Source organism: Arachis ipaensis, chromosome B02, assembly GCF_000816755.2.
Source record: "Arachis ipaensis cultivar K30076 chromosome B02, Araip1.1, whole genome shotgun sequence".
Classification (NCBI taxonomy): domain Eukaryota; kingdom Viridiplantae; phylum Streptophyta; class Magnoliopsida; order Fabales; family Fabaceae; genus Arachis; species Arachis ipaensis.
Window position 1 is genome coordinate 85,805,270 of NC_029786.2, and position 15,257 is coordinate 85,820,526.

The 15,257-nt window shown below is 34.4% G+C and overlaps 1 protein-coding gene across 2 annotated transcripts; it reads left to right on the top strand.

The window, feature by feature from the left end:
• On the top strand, positions 10,861–13,945 carry LOC107625585 (mitochondrial dicarboxylate/tricarboxylate transporter DTC). Of its 2 annotated transcripts, none has more exons than XM_016328262.1 (6): positions 10,861–11,050; positions 11,127–11,213; positions 11,474–11,535; positions 11,701–12,059; positions 12,783–12,997; positions 13,564–13,945. In XM_016328262.1, the coding sequence occupies exons 1-6, from the start codon at positions 10,955–10,957 to the stop codon at positions 13,642–13,644; spliced, it is 900 nt and encodes a 299-aa protein (XP_016183748.1). In that variant the 5' UTR covers positions 10,861–10,954; the 3' UTR covers positions 13,645–13,945. The 2 variants fall into 2 exon arrangements, with proteins under 2 accessions (XP_016183748.1, XP_020971743.1); XM_021116084.1 differs by having other exon boundaries at positions 12,013–12,059.

Consider the following 15,257-nt stretch of genomic DNA (forward strand, 5'->3'; position numbering starts at 1 on the left):
ATCAAAGAAATATTATTATTTTTTAAAAGTCACCCATCATTCTACTAAAGTTATATAATATACTCTGACAAAAATATTCTTTTATAATTAAATTGATTCCAAACCTAATGTCTCCATTTTAAGTAAATATTACGTGACTTTAAATTTAGTTTAGATATATCTGTTCATATTCTACTGAATAAAGTCTCTTTTACCTTCTTTTTTTGTTTCATATTATTTTTCAACATTAAAATTATAGCAAATTCATGGGATTGTGTTTTTCAAACTTTTAGGATTTGATGGCTCTTAACAAAAATTTTTTTTATTCTGCAGTGATTAATAAATTTTAATAATCTTTTGTCCCTCATTCTTGATGTAACTATGTTGTATTACACTTAATAAATCTGTATTATCTAGTGATAATGAGTATGATTTGAAAATATTTATTATTTGAATATGTTGAAAACTCTGTGTTGCGAGATTAACAAACTTTAAAATGACCATAGTATGGTTTTAAATAATTATCCTTATGAATCCGAAAAGTATCTGATCTCATGTTTCTACGACTTTTAACTTATAGCTTATAATCCACTAGGTTCAGTTTGGTCTTGTGTTTGAATTATATAGACTGGCAAAATAGTTGGTTACCTGCAAATTTTATTACATGAATTTGTTAAACCTTATATGACATCAATCATGAAAGTATACTATGCAAAGTCATTTTGTTTTAGCAAATAGTTTATCACTTACTTTTTTATTAATACTCTTTCATGTTTACCCCGTTTGGGATGAATCATGTTCTAATAAAGTATTTTTTGAAAACTAAATATTGCAAAAGAAAATTAATGTTTGCATGAGTCAGGAAATTGTTTTGCTTGAATCATGACTATCTTATATTTTAATCATCTACACGATGCTGAAAAAGCAAGTGCATTTGTTAACCTTATTGGAAAGGATTGCTTTGTCTAGAGCCTAAAAACTCTGTTCAAAGATAGAGCATTGTATATTAACCTATTCTATGCTAGTGTAGTGATCTTTCCCATAGTGTATCTGGTTTTATGGGCTATACTGTAAATCGGAACATCTCTGCTTATAAGAATACATTAACAATACCAATGCTACTGATGACTTCTTTCTAGAAATTTCACCAATTTGATATGCACTTTGATATTACAATTTTGTTTCTAAGTCGATATTAGTCCATGCATAGAGCTATGGTCATCATGCACTTTATTAGTTGCAAGTCACATTTTTGTTAGATAACTTGCAATAATAAAATGTCAAAGTTTGACAAAAAAAATTACAATAATGTGAATCTAAAAAAAATCTTTTACAAATTTGATAATAGCTATTTGAATATATCCTGCTGCTTTTATATGTAGAATGTATTAATCCTCTTGCATAATTTTTGATATGTTAGCTGTTGTGTTTCTCCAAATGTAAAAGCAATAGCTTATGTAATTGTTTCTCACAATTAAGTGGGATGGTATCATCTGTGTTAAATCAATCCAATTTTTTTATAATCATTTTAAAGCACCAACCAATTTTAAAATGCATTGTCTATATTATTGGTAGAGAACTGTCCTTCCTTATCAAGTCGTTCAGTATCAGGGGGGAGACTTTAAACACCCATGAGTTCTTTTAGATGGAGTTTTGGATTTGATACTATTAACACACTCTTCCACCAAATCGTGCTTTAACATAGCTTCTTAATGCAAACATGATAACTCTAAAATAATAAACTCTTAACATAGATAGTTGAGGATTAGTATCAATGTTAAGGTTGACCACATTCGCTGAAATATCAATTGAGTTACTATACCCAGTTTCCTGAAAACACATCCACCGCGGTTCTACTTAGTAGTTATAGATCACAGTTCATATCTATCCATGCAACAAAAATTACGAGTTTCGGTAAATTAAAAAACATACAGTAATATTCGAACTCAGAATGCTTTGGACCCCCTTAGATTGTACTCTTTCAATCAAGTTGTTGTCATCACAAATTTTCATCACAGTATATACTTGGTCATATTGTTTTATGTTAGCAGCTTTGACATTAATCTTGAATAGTAGTTTTCTATCCATCATAGCATCAAGGGTTGCTGGATACTCATCCTCTCCAGACTCCTACAATATTATCCTACATTACTTGTAGACCTTGCTAGAAAATTTGTATAAATATTTCATCACTGCACCCAAATGAATACCTAGCACTTCAGGTACCCTGTCTAATCTACTTAAATTTTAACACTAACACCGATATTAAAATCTTTTAAATGTTTTCTTCATGTTTTTTACCGAGTATTAGTTTTATATCCATCATATCATCAAGGGCTACTGGATACGCATCATATCACTGCACCCAAATAATACATAGTACTTCAAGTACCACATTATAATATATTGCTATATTAACACTCTAACACCAATATTAAAAGCTTTTTTAGTAACCAAGTTTACTTAAATTCAACTACATGTTGTTGTTTACATAGTGTATATATAATTCAACAACAAGAACATCATTCATACCTCTATGGGGAGTAAGACATCCTCTATAGATTTCACTGCAACATCTCTTCTTTTCAATTTGTCTGCAGCAGACCAAGCGGTATGGGATGTAACCTGGCTTATTCTAACTGAAGTTAGTGGTGCACCACCTAACAATCTGAAAGACATTTCAAAATTCATTACTGTATTGTTGCTCAAAAACGAAATGCATATTAATTATTATACATAAAAAAATATTGGAGATACTCCAATAAATTATATGGTTACCAACCTATTTCGGAACCCCACGACATCTGCTAGCTGGTCATCTATGTGTAGTTTGGAAATATCGAAGTGACTTTGAACAGATGTCTTCTCTGTTATAAATTGTTAATCTCCTGTCAAATTAGCTCTTAATGTTGTTATTGATGGTGTTTTTATTTGTTTACAAAAAATGAAACCTTGCACATTAATAAACACATACCATTCTACCTGATTGCTCTGAAATACTGTAGCACAATAATAAGTGGTTCCAACATTCATTCCTCAAAATGTGGTAGTATTTGGTCCACCATGCCACCAAACAGCATGCAGTTAATCCTATTATTCCTGACTTATATTATAAAGGATATTTTCAGTTGTTCGTATCTATTAGTTAGGATCAAGATTAAAAAATGACTATCGATTAGTGAACGTACTCGAGATCTTGTAATTGTTGGGAAAAATTCAACAAATGTTCAAAAGAAGAACCTGTCTAACAACGGAAGCACCAAAAATAATTTTTCCACAACCTGTGCGATTAAATAGACAATACCAAAGATACTCCAAACAGCAAATATAATGGCAGAAATTAAATAATCAGACACCAGAATTTTAACGTGGGAAAACTCCCAAAAGGGGGACAAAAAACCCACGGGACCTAGTCCAGTAAAATCTTCCACTATTAGAATAATGGGTACACAAACACTCTTCCTAGTGGCACTACGGCATCTCAACAATCAACAAAATACATCATCAAAACTGATGGAACCAACATAAATCCTCCACAAAGTGGGTATCTCAAATCAGGCAAAAGAGAAGGCAATACAACTAGCAAGTTATATCCTAATGTTCATCTCTACACCAAGAATAACATACTAAAATTTCATAAGAAATGGAGCAAGTTTACCAGTTTAATCGAATAAAAAATGGCTTGCCCTTTTCCCCTAATTTCTTCTTCTCCTTTGATGCCGAAACTCTCCTCTCTCTCCCTCACGATTTCTTTTTGTTTCTGTTTAAAAAAAGAGAGAGCCTTGCTCTCATTCTCCCTCCTTCGTGGATTAAAAGCCACTTTCTTTCTTTATTTATTTTATTTTTATTTTAAAGGTTCTGTGGCCCCACTTGAGATTAGGGACCCACCAACAAATCTTTCCCTCACCAACTCAAGTGGGGATAGGCTGCTCCACCAAGCCCGCCTTCTCTTTGCAAGAATCAAACTTCACTGCAGGTAAACTCTTAGTCATCATATCTGAACCATTATCATCAATATGGATCTTCTCAAGTGCATATGACTTCATCTCAAGCGCTTGACGTATCCAATGATACCTCACCTCTATGTGCTTTGATCTGGAATGAAACATTGAATTCTTGCTGAGATGGATAACACTCTGACTATCACAAAAAAACACAAACTTCTCTTGATTGATGCATAACTCTTGTAGGAATTTCTTCATCCACAAGAGTTCCTTAGAAGCTTCAACAACAGCGATGTATTCAGCCTCTATAGTAGACAAAGCAACACATTTCTGAAGTCGAGATTGCCACGACACATCTCCCACTTCAAAAGTCATCATATAACTAGAAGTAGACTTCCTTGAATCAAGATCCCCAGCCATATCCGCATCTGTGTAACCATCCAACACAGGTTGGCCACTCCCAAAGCATAAACAAACTCTGGAAGTACCATTAAGGTATCTGAGAATCAACTTTACTGCTTGCCAGTGTTCCTTGCCAGGATTAGAGAGAAATCGACTAACAACTCCAACGGCATGAGCAATATCTGACCTGGTACAAACCATAGCATACATCAAACTGCCAACTGCAAATGCATATAGAATCTTCTTCATTTCTGCTTTCTCTTTCTCACTTGTAGAACATTGTCGCGAACTCAGCTTAAAATGACTAGCAAGTGGAGTACTAACAGGTTTGGAATTACTCATGCTAAACCTCTCTAAAACATTCTCAATGTACTTCTGCTGCGACAACCACAATTTCCCATTCTTCCTGTCACGAGTGATACTCATGCCAAGGATTTTCTTTGTAGGACCCAAATCCTTCATAGCAAAGGATCTATTCAAGTCTTTCTTAAGATATTCAATCTTCTTAGTGTCATGACCAACAATCAACATGTCATCAACATAAAGCAAGAGAATTATAAAATTCCATCAGAGAATTTCTTAACATACATAAAATGATAAGAAGAAGTCTTACTATACCCATGATCTTCCATGAAGGAATCAAACTTCGTGTACGACTCTGCCTTGGCGCTTGCTTCAGCCCATATAAGCTCTTCTTCAACTTGCATACAAGATGCTCATTTTCTTTGACCTCGAAACTCTCTGGTTACTCCATATAAATTTCTTTATCTATGTCACTGTGAAGGAATGCAGACTTCACATTAAGCTGCTTAACCTCTAAAACAAGCTAGCTGCCAATCTAAGAACAACTCGAATAGAGGACATCCTTACAACTGGAGAGAAAATCTCCTCAAAATCAATACCTTTCTTTTGCTCAAAACTTTAACAACCAATCGAGCTTTGTACCTTGGCCATGAGACATTTTCATCCGCTTTTAATTTGAACACCCATTTATTCTTGAATGCTCTCTTACCCTTCGATAGCATCACCAATTCAAAAGTATGATTCTCATGTAAAGATTTCATTTCTTCTTGTATGGCCTTCAACCAATCTTCCTTATGCTCATCACACATAGCTTTCTAGTAGCTCTCTGGCTCCCCAGTATCAGTGTTCATCACATACTCATGAGGAGAGTATTTCTGAGAATGATGGCGCTCTCTAGTAGATCTTCTCAATTCAGGCTCAACTGGTTGTTCAGGTGGAACTTCAACATCTGGTAGAACTTCTGCATCTGGCACCTCAGGTTGAGGTGTAGGTTCATCATGCAAATCATCATCATCATTAACAACTTGTACATCTCCCCCATCAATAAGAGGTCTAGTGGAAGGACCAGGTTCATCATCAGCAGAACGTCTAACAGTTATTGTTGGCTTATCTGTCTTCTCAAGATCTTCAGTAGTTTGGTCTTCAAGAAAATTCACATCTCGGCTTCTAATTATCTTTGTTGCTCACCGAATCCTATAATATGTAACCAAAGTCTTCGTGACCATAACCCATGAAGATACACTGCTTTGACTTTCCATCCAATTTGGACCTTTCATCTCTTGGAATATGAATAAAAGCTCTGCAGCCAAACACTCTCAAGTGACTATAGGAGACATCTTTCCCTCTCCAAACTTTCTCTGGAACATCACCATTTAGTGGAACTGAAGGAGAAAGGTTGATCAAATCTACTGCAGTCCTCATCGCTTCACCCCAAAAGGATTTAGGCAACTTTGCATGAGAGAGCATACACATGACTCTATCATTGATAGTGCGATTCATTCTCTTTGCAACTCCATTATGTTGAGGAGTCTTAGGAAATGTCTTCTCAAGCTTGATCCCATGTCCTTTACAATACTCTTCAAACGGACCCTTGTATTCACCACCATTATCTGCTTGAACACATTTCAATTTCCTTCCTATTTCTCTTTCAACACTTGCATGAAAGTGTTTGAAGATACCGAGCACATGGTCTCTAGATTTCAAAACAAAAGCCCACACTTTTCGAGAATAATCATCAATAAAAGTAACAAAATATGATGCACCACTTAGTGTCTTAGCATCCATAGTGCAAACATCAGTGTGAACTAAATCTAGAATATGTGATCTCCTATGAGGTCCAAAATTATGAAATGATACTCTAGCATGCTTTCTAACAAAATAATGAGTACAAGTATTTAAAGTTGTACCTTTCACTGGAAGTGAGTGCTTCTTGGCTAAGACGCTTAGTCCTTTCTCGCTTAAGTGACCAAGACGTATATGCCACAAATCAGAAGAGGAATCATTAGCTACATTCACCTCTTCTTTGCACAACTTTGCTTGCAACCGATAGAGATTAGTGAGACTATTGTCTTCTTTAGCAACAATGAGAGCCCCTTTGGTAATCTTGCATTTTCCACTACCAAAGGAAGTGTAATACCCCTCTTGATCTAATGCCTTCACTGAAATAAGATTGAACTGCATATCTGGCGCATGCCTAACATTCTTCAACTGCAACTTGCATCCCATGTTGGTTTCAAGCCACAAATCATCCACACCAATAATATCACACACTCCTTTATCTCCCAATTTGATTTTGCCAAAATTTCCAACAGTATAAGAAGTAAAAAATTCACGCCTCAGAGTGACATGACATGAGGCACCAAAGTCCATAATCCAAATGGAATCATCACAAAAAAAATTCACATAATTTTCATCATATGTGGTAAAAACATCTTCATAAACAATAGCAGCAATTTCTTTATCACTATCTTTACCTTTGTCTTCGTTTCTTTCCTTTGATTGTTTTCTTTCCAAGAACCTACAATACCTCTTGATATGCCCCCGACTTGCCACAATGGTGACAAATGAACTCCTTTCTTGGCTTGTACTTTCCTCTTGACTTGCTTTGACTCTCTGACTTGTCGAAACTGTGAGATTTTCTACTTTGACTTCTCTCCCGTGACTCTGAAACAAGTGCTTCTGACTGGGAGGAGACATTAGTCAAACCTCGTGCTTTTCTTCTGGCTTCTTCATTCAACATGCTCTCTTTAACCATTGCTAACGTCAACTTTCCATTTGGAGCTGAGTTAGTCAGTTTCACAACCAGAACTTCTCAACTATCAGGCAAAGAGCTCAACAACAACAAGGCTTGCAACTCATCATTTAAAGTAATTTCATTATTTGTCAGTTGGTTCACCATCTTCTGAAAAATGCCTAAGTGCTCCGGTATTGATTTACCTTCAATATACTTCATATTGACAAGTTTCCTAATCAAGAATGCTTTATTTTGCAAATTCTTCCTCTCATATAACTCCTTCAATTTATTCCACATCTTCTCGGTATTCATTTCAGTGTCAACATGTAGATACACGCTAAGATCAAGCCATCCCCTAATCAGACCATATGCCTTCCGATTCAAATTCTTCCATTCAACATCGGATTTAGTACCTTTGGATTTATCCCCTTGCACAGAATCATACAAGTCCTTGCTATACAACATATCTTCCATGAGCGTCTTTCAAATTGAATAATTTTGGGAATTCAATTTGACCATATTCGATCCATGAGTATTTTTCTCCATTTAATCAGCACAGAGATAAACAACCAAAGCTCTAGATATCACTTTGTTGGGAAAAACTCAACAAATGTTCAAAACAAGAACCTGTCTAACAGCGGAAGCACCAAAAATAACTTTTTCAAAACCTGTGCAATTAAATAGATAATACCAAAGATACTCCAAGCAGTAAATATATTGACAGAAATTAAATAATCAGACACCAAAATTTTAACGTGAAAAAACCCCTAAAAGAGGGACAAAAGATCTAAGGGACCTAGTCCAGTAAAATCTTCCATTATCTAAATAATGGGTACACAAATAGTCTTCTTAGTGGCTCTAAGGCATATCAACAATCAACAAAATACATCATCAAAACTGACGGAATCAACATAAACTCTCCACAAAGTGGGTATCTCAAATAAGGCAAAAGAGAAGGCAATACAACTAGCAAGTTATATCTTAATGTTCATCGATCTCTACACCAGGAATAACATACTAAAATTTCATAAGAAATGGAGCAAGTTTATCAGTTCAATTGAATAAAAAATGGCTTGCCCTTTTGCCCCAATTTCTTCTTCTCCTTTGATGCCGAAACTCTCCTCTCTCTCCCTCACGGTTTCTTTTTGTTTCTATTTCAAAAAAGAGAGAGCCTTGCTCTCATTCTCCCTCCCTTGTGGCTTAAAAGCCACTTTCTTTCTTTCTATATTTTATTTTTATTTTAAAGGTTGTATGGGATCCACTTGAGATTGGAGACCCACTAACAGTGACACAAATGCCAAACATCTTGTCTCTTTTCCTTTATTAGTGATTAAATATCTTGGATCTTCCTTCCCAACAATCTCGCCAATGAGATCTATAAACCATAAAGACACCATAAAAAAACTAAAGAATGCTAAAACAAAATGACTTGCATATAGCATGAATATCATTAACTATATTAAGTTAACTTACCAAAAAGAACATTGTCGACCAAGCTTTCAGGATTGATGAGCCATGGAATCGTCCTAAAGCGAAAAAGCTCAAGTAGAAAATTTGGATTCACAACATGATCAACCCTAGTCCTATGTGAAAAAGTAAGGACCCATATCCCTAGTGGGACTCTCTTCATAGGATTGTTTTCTTTAATTACAATAAACTTGTTCATAGTGTACATCTGAAACTCAATAATGAATCCCCTCCACTTTTTCACCACGGATTTTGGAATGGAAGCTTGAATCCTACCACCCTGCACATTATTAAAAATGCACAATATAATCAAAATATTCATAACCAAAATATATTGATAACTGGTAGTCATTAGTTTGTATGTGCTTACCTTCTACCTTGAAGAACCATTTTAATGGAATTAAGATCCTTCAAGTTGAATCTGTTAGGACCTCCCAAATCCTAATAGCATAAACTTTGAAACTCCATGCAAGTTTGTTTGCATTAACATCTTCAATGAAATCATATGTTTCAACTATACTGTATTTTTCTCCAACTAACGAACCTAAGAAGGATCTTTCTTTCTCATAGATTCAAACTCAAAAGGATAGGCAAATGGGGAGTCAACACAAAGCCATTTGGCTATATTTGTCCTTGGAATAATTATCATCTAGTGTGTATTATCTACTAGACATTATTGACTCAATTTATCCATTTATCTGAAGGACAAAAATCTCTTTTTTATATTATAAAAAGTTTTTTTTGTTGGTGTTAAGTTAATAGGTTACTTGATCAAAGGGATAGAACACTACTTTAATACCAATCAAAGTACCCGATCCTTTAGCGAGAATCAACAAAAAGAGATGAGCGAGCCTTCATTAACTGACTTGCTCCTTTCTAAGGATCGAAATGACTTATTCTAGCATGCCCATTCAAGTCCCAGCAAATGCCCATGCTTCTTTTGGACTTATGCTTTGCCTGTGCTTTATCATTCATTCCCAAAAGCCCATCCAAAGGCAGGCCATGCTATTCAATGCTCGATATTTTACAGCGGAGGCCTAGACTAGGTGATAATCATATTGCCTCTTAATCAAGTTGCACCAAGTTCGAACCCCAACTGAAACTGGGATGAGGTTTGATAAAACCTCAAAGTGTGGGTGCGTGGGTGTGTGCCTAGTATAATGACAAAAAAAATGCTCGATATTTTTATTTGTTCGTATATGAACTCTTTTTTTCTTTCGTGGACATTAGGAAACAAAATCAACATTTTGTATTTATTATTGTATGATACTTCCTTGCTTTGAAAATTGCTAGGTGCCCAATTTTGAGAGCAAACACTTGTCAATCACACACAACTCCACGTGTCGGACATGGAAAGCTTCACTTGTCGATCATGGAGACCTCATTACCTTTCTCTTATTATATATTAATAGATTGAACCAAACTAATTTAATGATTTGGTTCGTAGTCTAAAAAAATCAAACCAAATTAATTCAATTAAATTTGATACAATTGGATCGAAAAACAAAATTTCTGATTTCTTTTAATGAAAATTGTTGGTGAAAAAAAAAGGTTGATAGTGTTAAACTGTTAATGTTAGTGATAGACGATGGTGGAGGCAGAGTGTGAAAAAAAATGAATACTTTTGTTCAAAAATAATTTTTTATGGGTATAATATTAGTTTTTTTTTATAAATAATTTTATCATCATTCTAAATCTTTGTGAGTAGAAATAGTAGTTTTTTCTTCTATTAAAACTGAATTCATCCGTACCACGAACACCCCTATCTTTTTACCCTTGTATATTTTAAGAATAAATATATTTTTGTATATTCTAAAATAATGAAAACGATAAATTTAACTAAAAGTGTCCTAAGGACATTAATCAAGGGAATACAAAAAATTTAGCATTTTAAATTTAATAAAAATTTTAATTTTGATATATTAACAATATAAAACGTTTTATATATTCGTTCAAGCATATCTATTTTTTTTAGATTATTATTTACACAGTTAATATGAAAAGGAACTACTTATGTTGACATGATCCAAGTTCAGTTCAGTTCAGAGAGAGTAGTAGTTGTTCTTTTTCTCCATTGATCCGTTACTCCTCTGAACTCTCTCAGTACTACCTCGAACGCTCATCAATGGGAAATGAGAAGAAGAGAAAGAATATGGACCCTGTTAAAATCGGCCTCAACATGCTCAGCGTTTCCCTTCTTCAACCCATGGATATTATCAAGGTTCTAATCTGAATTCCTTCTGCCTTTCTTCTTTTTTTGGGTTGATTTAATGTATGATCCTCTGATTATGGTGTAGGTGAGGATGCAACTAGGTCAAGGATCAGGTGCGCAGATCGCATCCAACATTCTCAAAACAGAGGGGGGTTATGCCGCCTTTTATAGGGTATTTCTCATTTCTTTTCATCACAATCATTTTTATTCGAATGTGATGCAGTTCCCAATCTGCATTTGAACATGTGTGTTATATTATTACTATTATTAAGTGTTTCTTCTAGTTGTTGCTCATTTTGGTCAAACTTTTAATCGTTCATTTCTTATTATTATTGAAAATAATCACATTGAGCCTACTTTAACATTTTTCTTTTGGTTATACATATACAGTATCATCTCTCACACCAGTTTCTAACTTGATTCTTAACGTAGGGTCTATCTGCTGCACTACTTAGGCTGCCTCTGCATAAAGCTGTTCAAGCTGGATCATATTCGTGAGTTTTCGTCATTCTTAATACACGACACTTATATAACCTCTGTGTGTGATTCCTTTAGAATTTTCCATTAGTTGCTTTCTATCCCCTTGGTCTCACTACTTGTATGTTTATGATGGAATTGCACCGTGTTCTTTATCACAGTGATTTTTAATTGCTTTCTAGAGTCATAGCAACTACAGTAACCGAGGATAATCGCAAACCCTTGTCACTTGGCCAGAAAATTATGGTTAACTCAACTGCTCTAACAATGGGATGGGCTTTTAGTATCCCAACACAGTTGGCAGAAATTCGTATGCAGGCTGATGCAACTTTTCCTACCTCTAAGCGCCGAAATTACACGAATGTCTTCAATGCGCTTCATCGTATTGTTGCAGATGAAGGGGTTCGGGTGCTTTGGAGAGGTTCTGTGCCAGAAATAGCAAAACAGTATGCACTAACTACAGGGTGTTTGTCTGGTTACCCTCCGAGTTTTAGGTACTTGAAGGATTCCCTTGGTTTTGGATACACCACTAGTATGATCGGTAAGTAAAAATTTTATTGGCGTTGAATAATTTTATTTGACTAATGCTATTTCTCTCAACAAGACTCTTGAGTAGTTAAAATGGTGTTACTCATTTTATTTTAACATATTGGTGGCATTAGTTTTGTGGACTGTCATTTCATATCATGACAGTGAAATCAAAAGAAAACAAAAATCGTACAATATTTAGAGGGGCATTATGCAGAACAATTCTAGGTTTAATAACTAGGACCAAGATAACACAAGCCAACTTTGACTGTATTGAACTGAAATGATAAACCTATGCTCATATAAAGAGAAATTTTATCTTAGGGTAAACATTCGCATAATATCCTCAGCGGACAAATCAGTCCCAACAAATTTTTTTCTCTTTTTGATAAATTCACATCCAACAGGATATAATGTGTTTGGCTTAAACAGCTATGTGATATTACATGGAACTTTGGTAAAATTTTGCCCTTTTGTCATAAGCAGCAGTAGGCATGTGAAAAATTCTCTTTTGAAATGCCAAATATCTATCCCAACTCTTTTTGCTCTGAGTTATGTTAGACACTGTTGGATTGACAGTGTTGGTTACACTCCATTTGTTATTAGATAAGTGTAACTTGAGTCCACCTCTCTATCTAGGTATGGTTGAGAACTGAGTTGTCATATATCTCATAAGAAGTTAGTACATCAATTATTGTAATTTCTTTGCTACTATATCACTATTTTCTTTATATAGGTGCCTGTGCCATTTCTTCTTTCATCGGATGCGCTTTAAGTTTGCCATTTGACTATGTCAAGACCCAACTTCAGACTATGCAACCTGATGCTTATGGAAAATATCCTTATACTGGTAGTTTTGATTGTGTTCGCAAAACCTTGAAGACAGGAGGACTTCCTATGTTTTACTCCGGGTTCCGTTTCTATTATTTCAGAGTTGCTGCTCTGACGATGGTACTGCTTTTTATCTTATGTCCACTCTGCACTGATTATTTTAATTATTTTGCCGTGGGTAGCTTGTTAGTTTTTATTTATTTTCTTTTTAACTTCAAAGATTTTCTCAAAGTTCAATTTTAGGTGCTTTCTATGGTAAGGTATTGAAGGGGTTTAAAATCTTAGTTTTCTGTATTTTTGTATTAGTTTTATTTTCTTTAATTTTCTTCTCAAATTTAGAATATGGATGTTCGGACGAAGATGAAATGGCTAATAAGGTTCTTAATACTTTGATCTTTAGATGGGCTGTTTTGATTTTTTAAAATGGGGGACGATTATTGTAGGCAGATCTTCGTGTTAAATTTACAGAGAGGGAAGATTATACTTTTATTCCCCCTAAAACATTAGGTGTGTTCATTATTTATTTCATATTGTATATCGTCATTTTCGTTCATGATTTAAGGTAGCCTGATGCACAGTTGGCCAGTTTTAGTAGCTCATCAGTTTTATTATTAGATAAAGTGCATTGGATTAAAGTTAAATTCTTATTGTAGTGATAACTAATAGTTTATTGTCCGATTATCCAGATTTCATGGTTTATCACGAAACAGCTTCGTCGTTTGGATGCATCAATCAGTGAAAAAAAGATTACAATAAAAGCTCGTTGAAGCGACGCTTGAGTTTGAGGTGGTTGTTAGTTAATGCTGAGTTCATGCATTTTTAGCATTTGATAATTTGCTCAAGGAGCTCTGATCCTAATTGATTGACTTCCAATTCCAACCTTATTTTGATGGTGTGCACTCACACCTGATGCTAATAGTTCAACAACCAAGATTATAAACCAATTCATGTAGTGACTTTGTGAATCATAATTACTTACTAGAAATACTTAGCTCTATTTGGAACTAAGTTTTTTTACGAGTAAACAAACATGATACATGATAGGCCGTAATGACATTATTTGAAGTATTTTCTGTTTAACATGAAAATGGATCAGAATTTATTATTTTTAATTATTATTTAGTTATTAATTCAATTTTTTTAATGTAGTTTTTTTAGTCTAATAATCTAATAATGTATTTTATCCCATATTTTTAAACATTAATAATTAAATGATGACAAAAAATAATATATTTTAATGACTCTCTAATATTTTGCGTACTGAAATGTTCTCTTAATACGTGATTGGATCTAATGATAATAATAGGTGGAGACAAAACGCGAAGGATGATGACAAACAATTTTTTTTATTAAATACTTTTCAAAGAGAGATTATATCTTTAAAATTGAATTTTAGTAATATTTTTAAAGATATATTTTTTAGCAAAATAGATTGAGCCTATCCTAACCATTGAAGAAATTAAAGATGCAGTGTGGAATTGTGAGGCAAGCCGAGCAGCCGGTCCGGACAGATATAACTTCAAGTTTATTAGGAAACTTTGGAAAGTAACTGGGCTGGATTTTTTGCAAGTTAGTGAAAGAAATTTTTTTCCGATTGTGGTCTTTCTAAAAAAGCCAACTTGACATGGGTTACGCTCGCCCACAAGGAGGGTGGTTCGAATGATCGTAAGGACTACCAGCCTATAAGCATAGTTGGATGCTTATAAAAAGTAGGAAGATGAGATAAAAATACATCTAAAAATTTGCACGTTAAACACAATTATACTTCAATCATTTAATGAGTCATGCGTGCATATTATTTATACATTCTAGTGGACACAATATTTTTAGTGTTTATTTTGTTTAGGAAAAAAGGACAAAAATACATCTGAAAGTTTACATGCTGGATACAATTACACTTCGATCATTTAACGCCGCCACACGCCGATGATCGGAAGGGTAAATGTGTCCGTCGGAATGTATAAATAATGTGCACGCGTGATTCATTAAATGATTGAAGTGTAATCGAATATTTTTGTCCATTTTTTCTAAAATTTTAAAGATAATGACTAGGAGGTTACAACCACTAATGCCGAGGTTAGTGAGTGAGATATACGAAGACGAATTTATGATGGAACTCTAATAACATACAAGACGATTCATTGACTGAAAAGGTCTAAAAAAAAAGCTTGGTTGATCAAATTGGACTTTCAGAAGACGTACGACAGAGTCAGATGGGATTTTATTGACAAGGTGCTTCATGGTATGGGTTTTGGGAGTAAATGGCCACATTGGGTTCATCAGTTGTGTCTCACAACAGCGTCAATGTCCATAATCATCAACGTAACGGTGGCAAAGTCTTTTGATTCGCAGCGGAGTCTACGCCAAGCTGATCCGATAT

Excerpts from the sequence above, each read along its gene's own strand:
- LOC107625585 (XM_016328262.1), top strand. The coding sequence starts at position 10,955 with ATGGGAAATGAGAAGAAGAGAAAGAATATGGACCCTGTTAAAATCGGC. Across the intron at positions 11,051-11,126 it reads AACCCATGGATATTATCAAG|GTGAGGATGCAACTAGGTCA; the intron begins GTTCTAATCTGA and ends ATTATGGTGTAG. Across the intron at positions 12,060-12,782 it reads ATACACCACTAGTATGATCG|GTGCCTGTGCCATTTCTTCT; the intron begins GTAAGTAAAAAT and ends TTCTTTATATAG.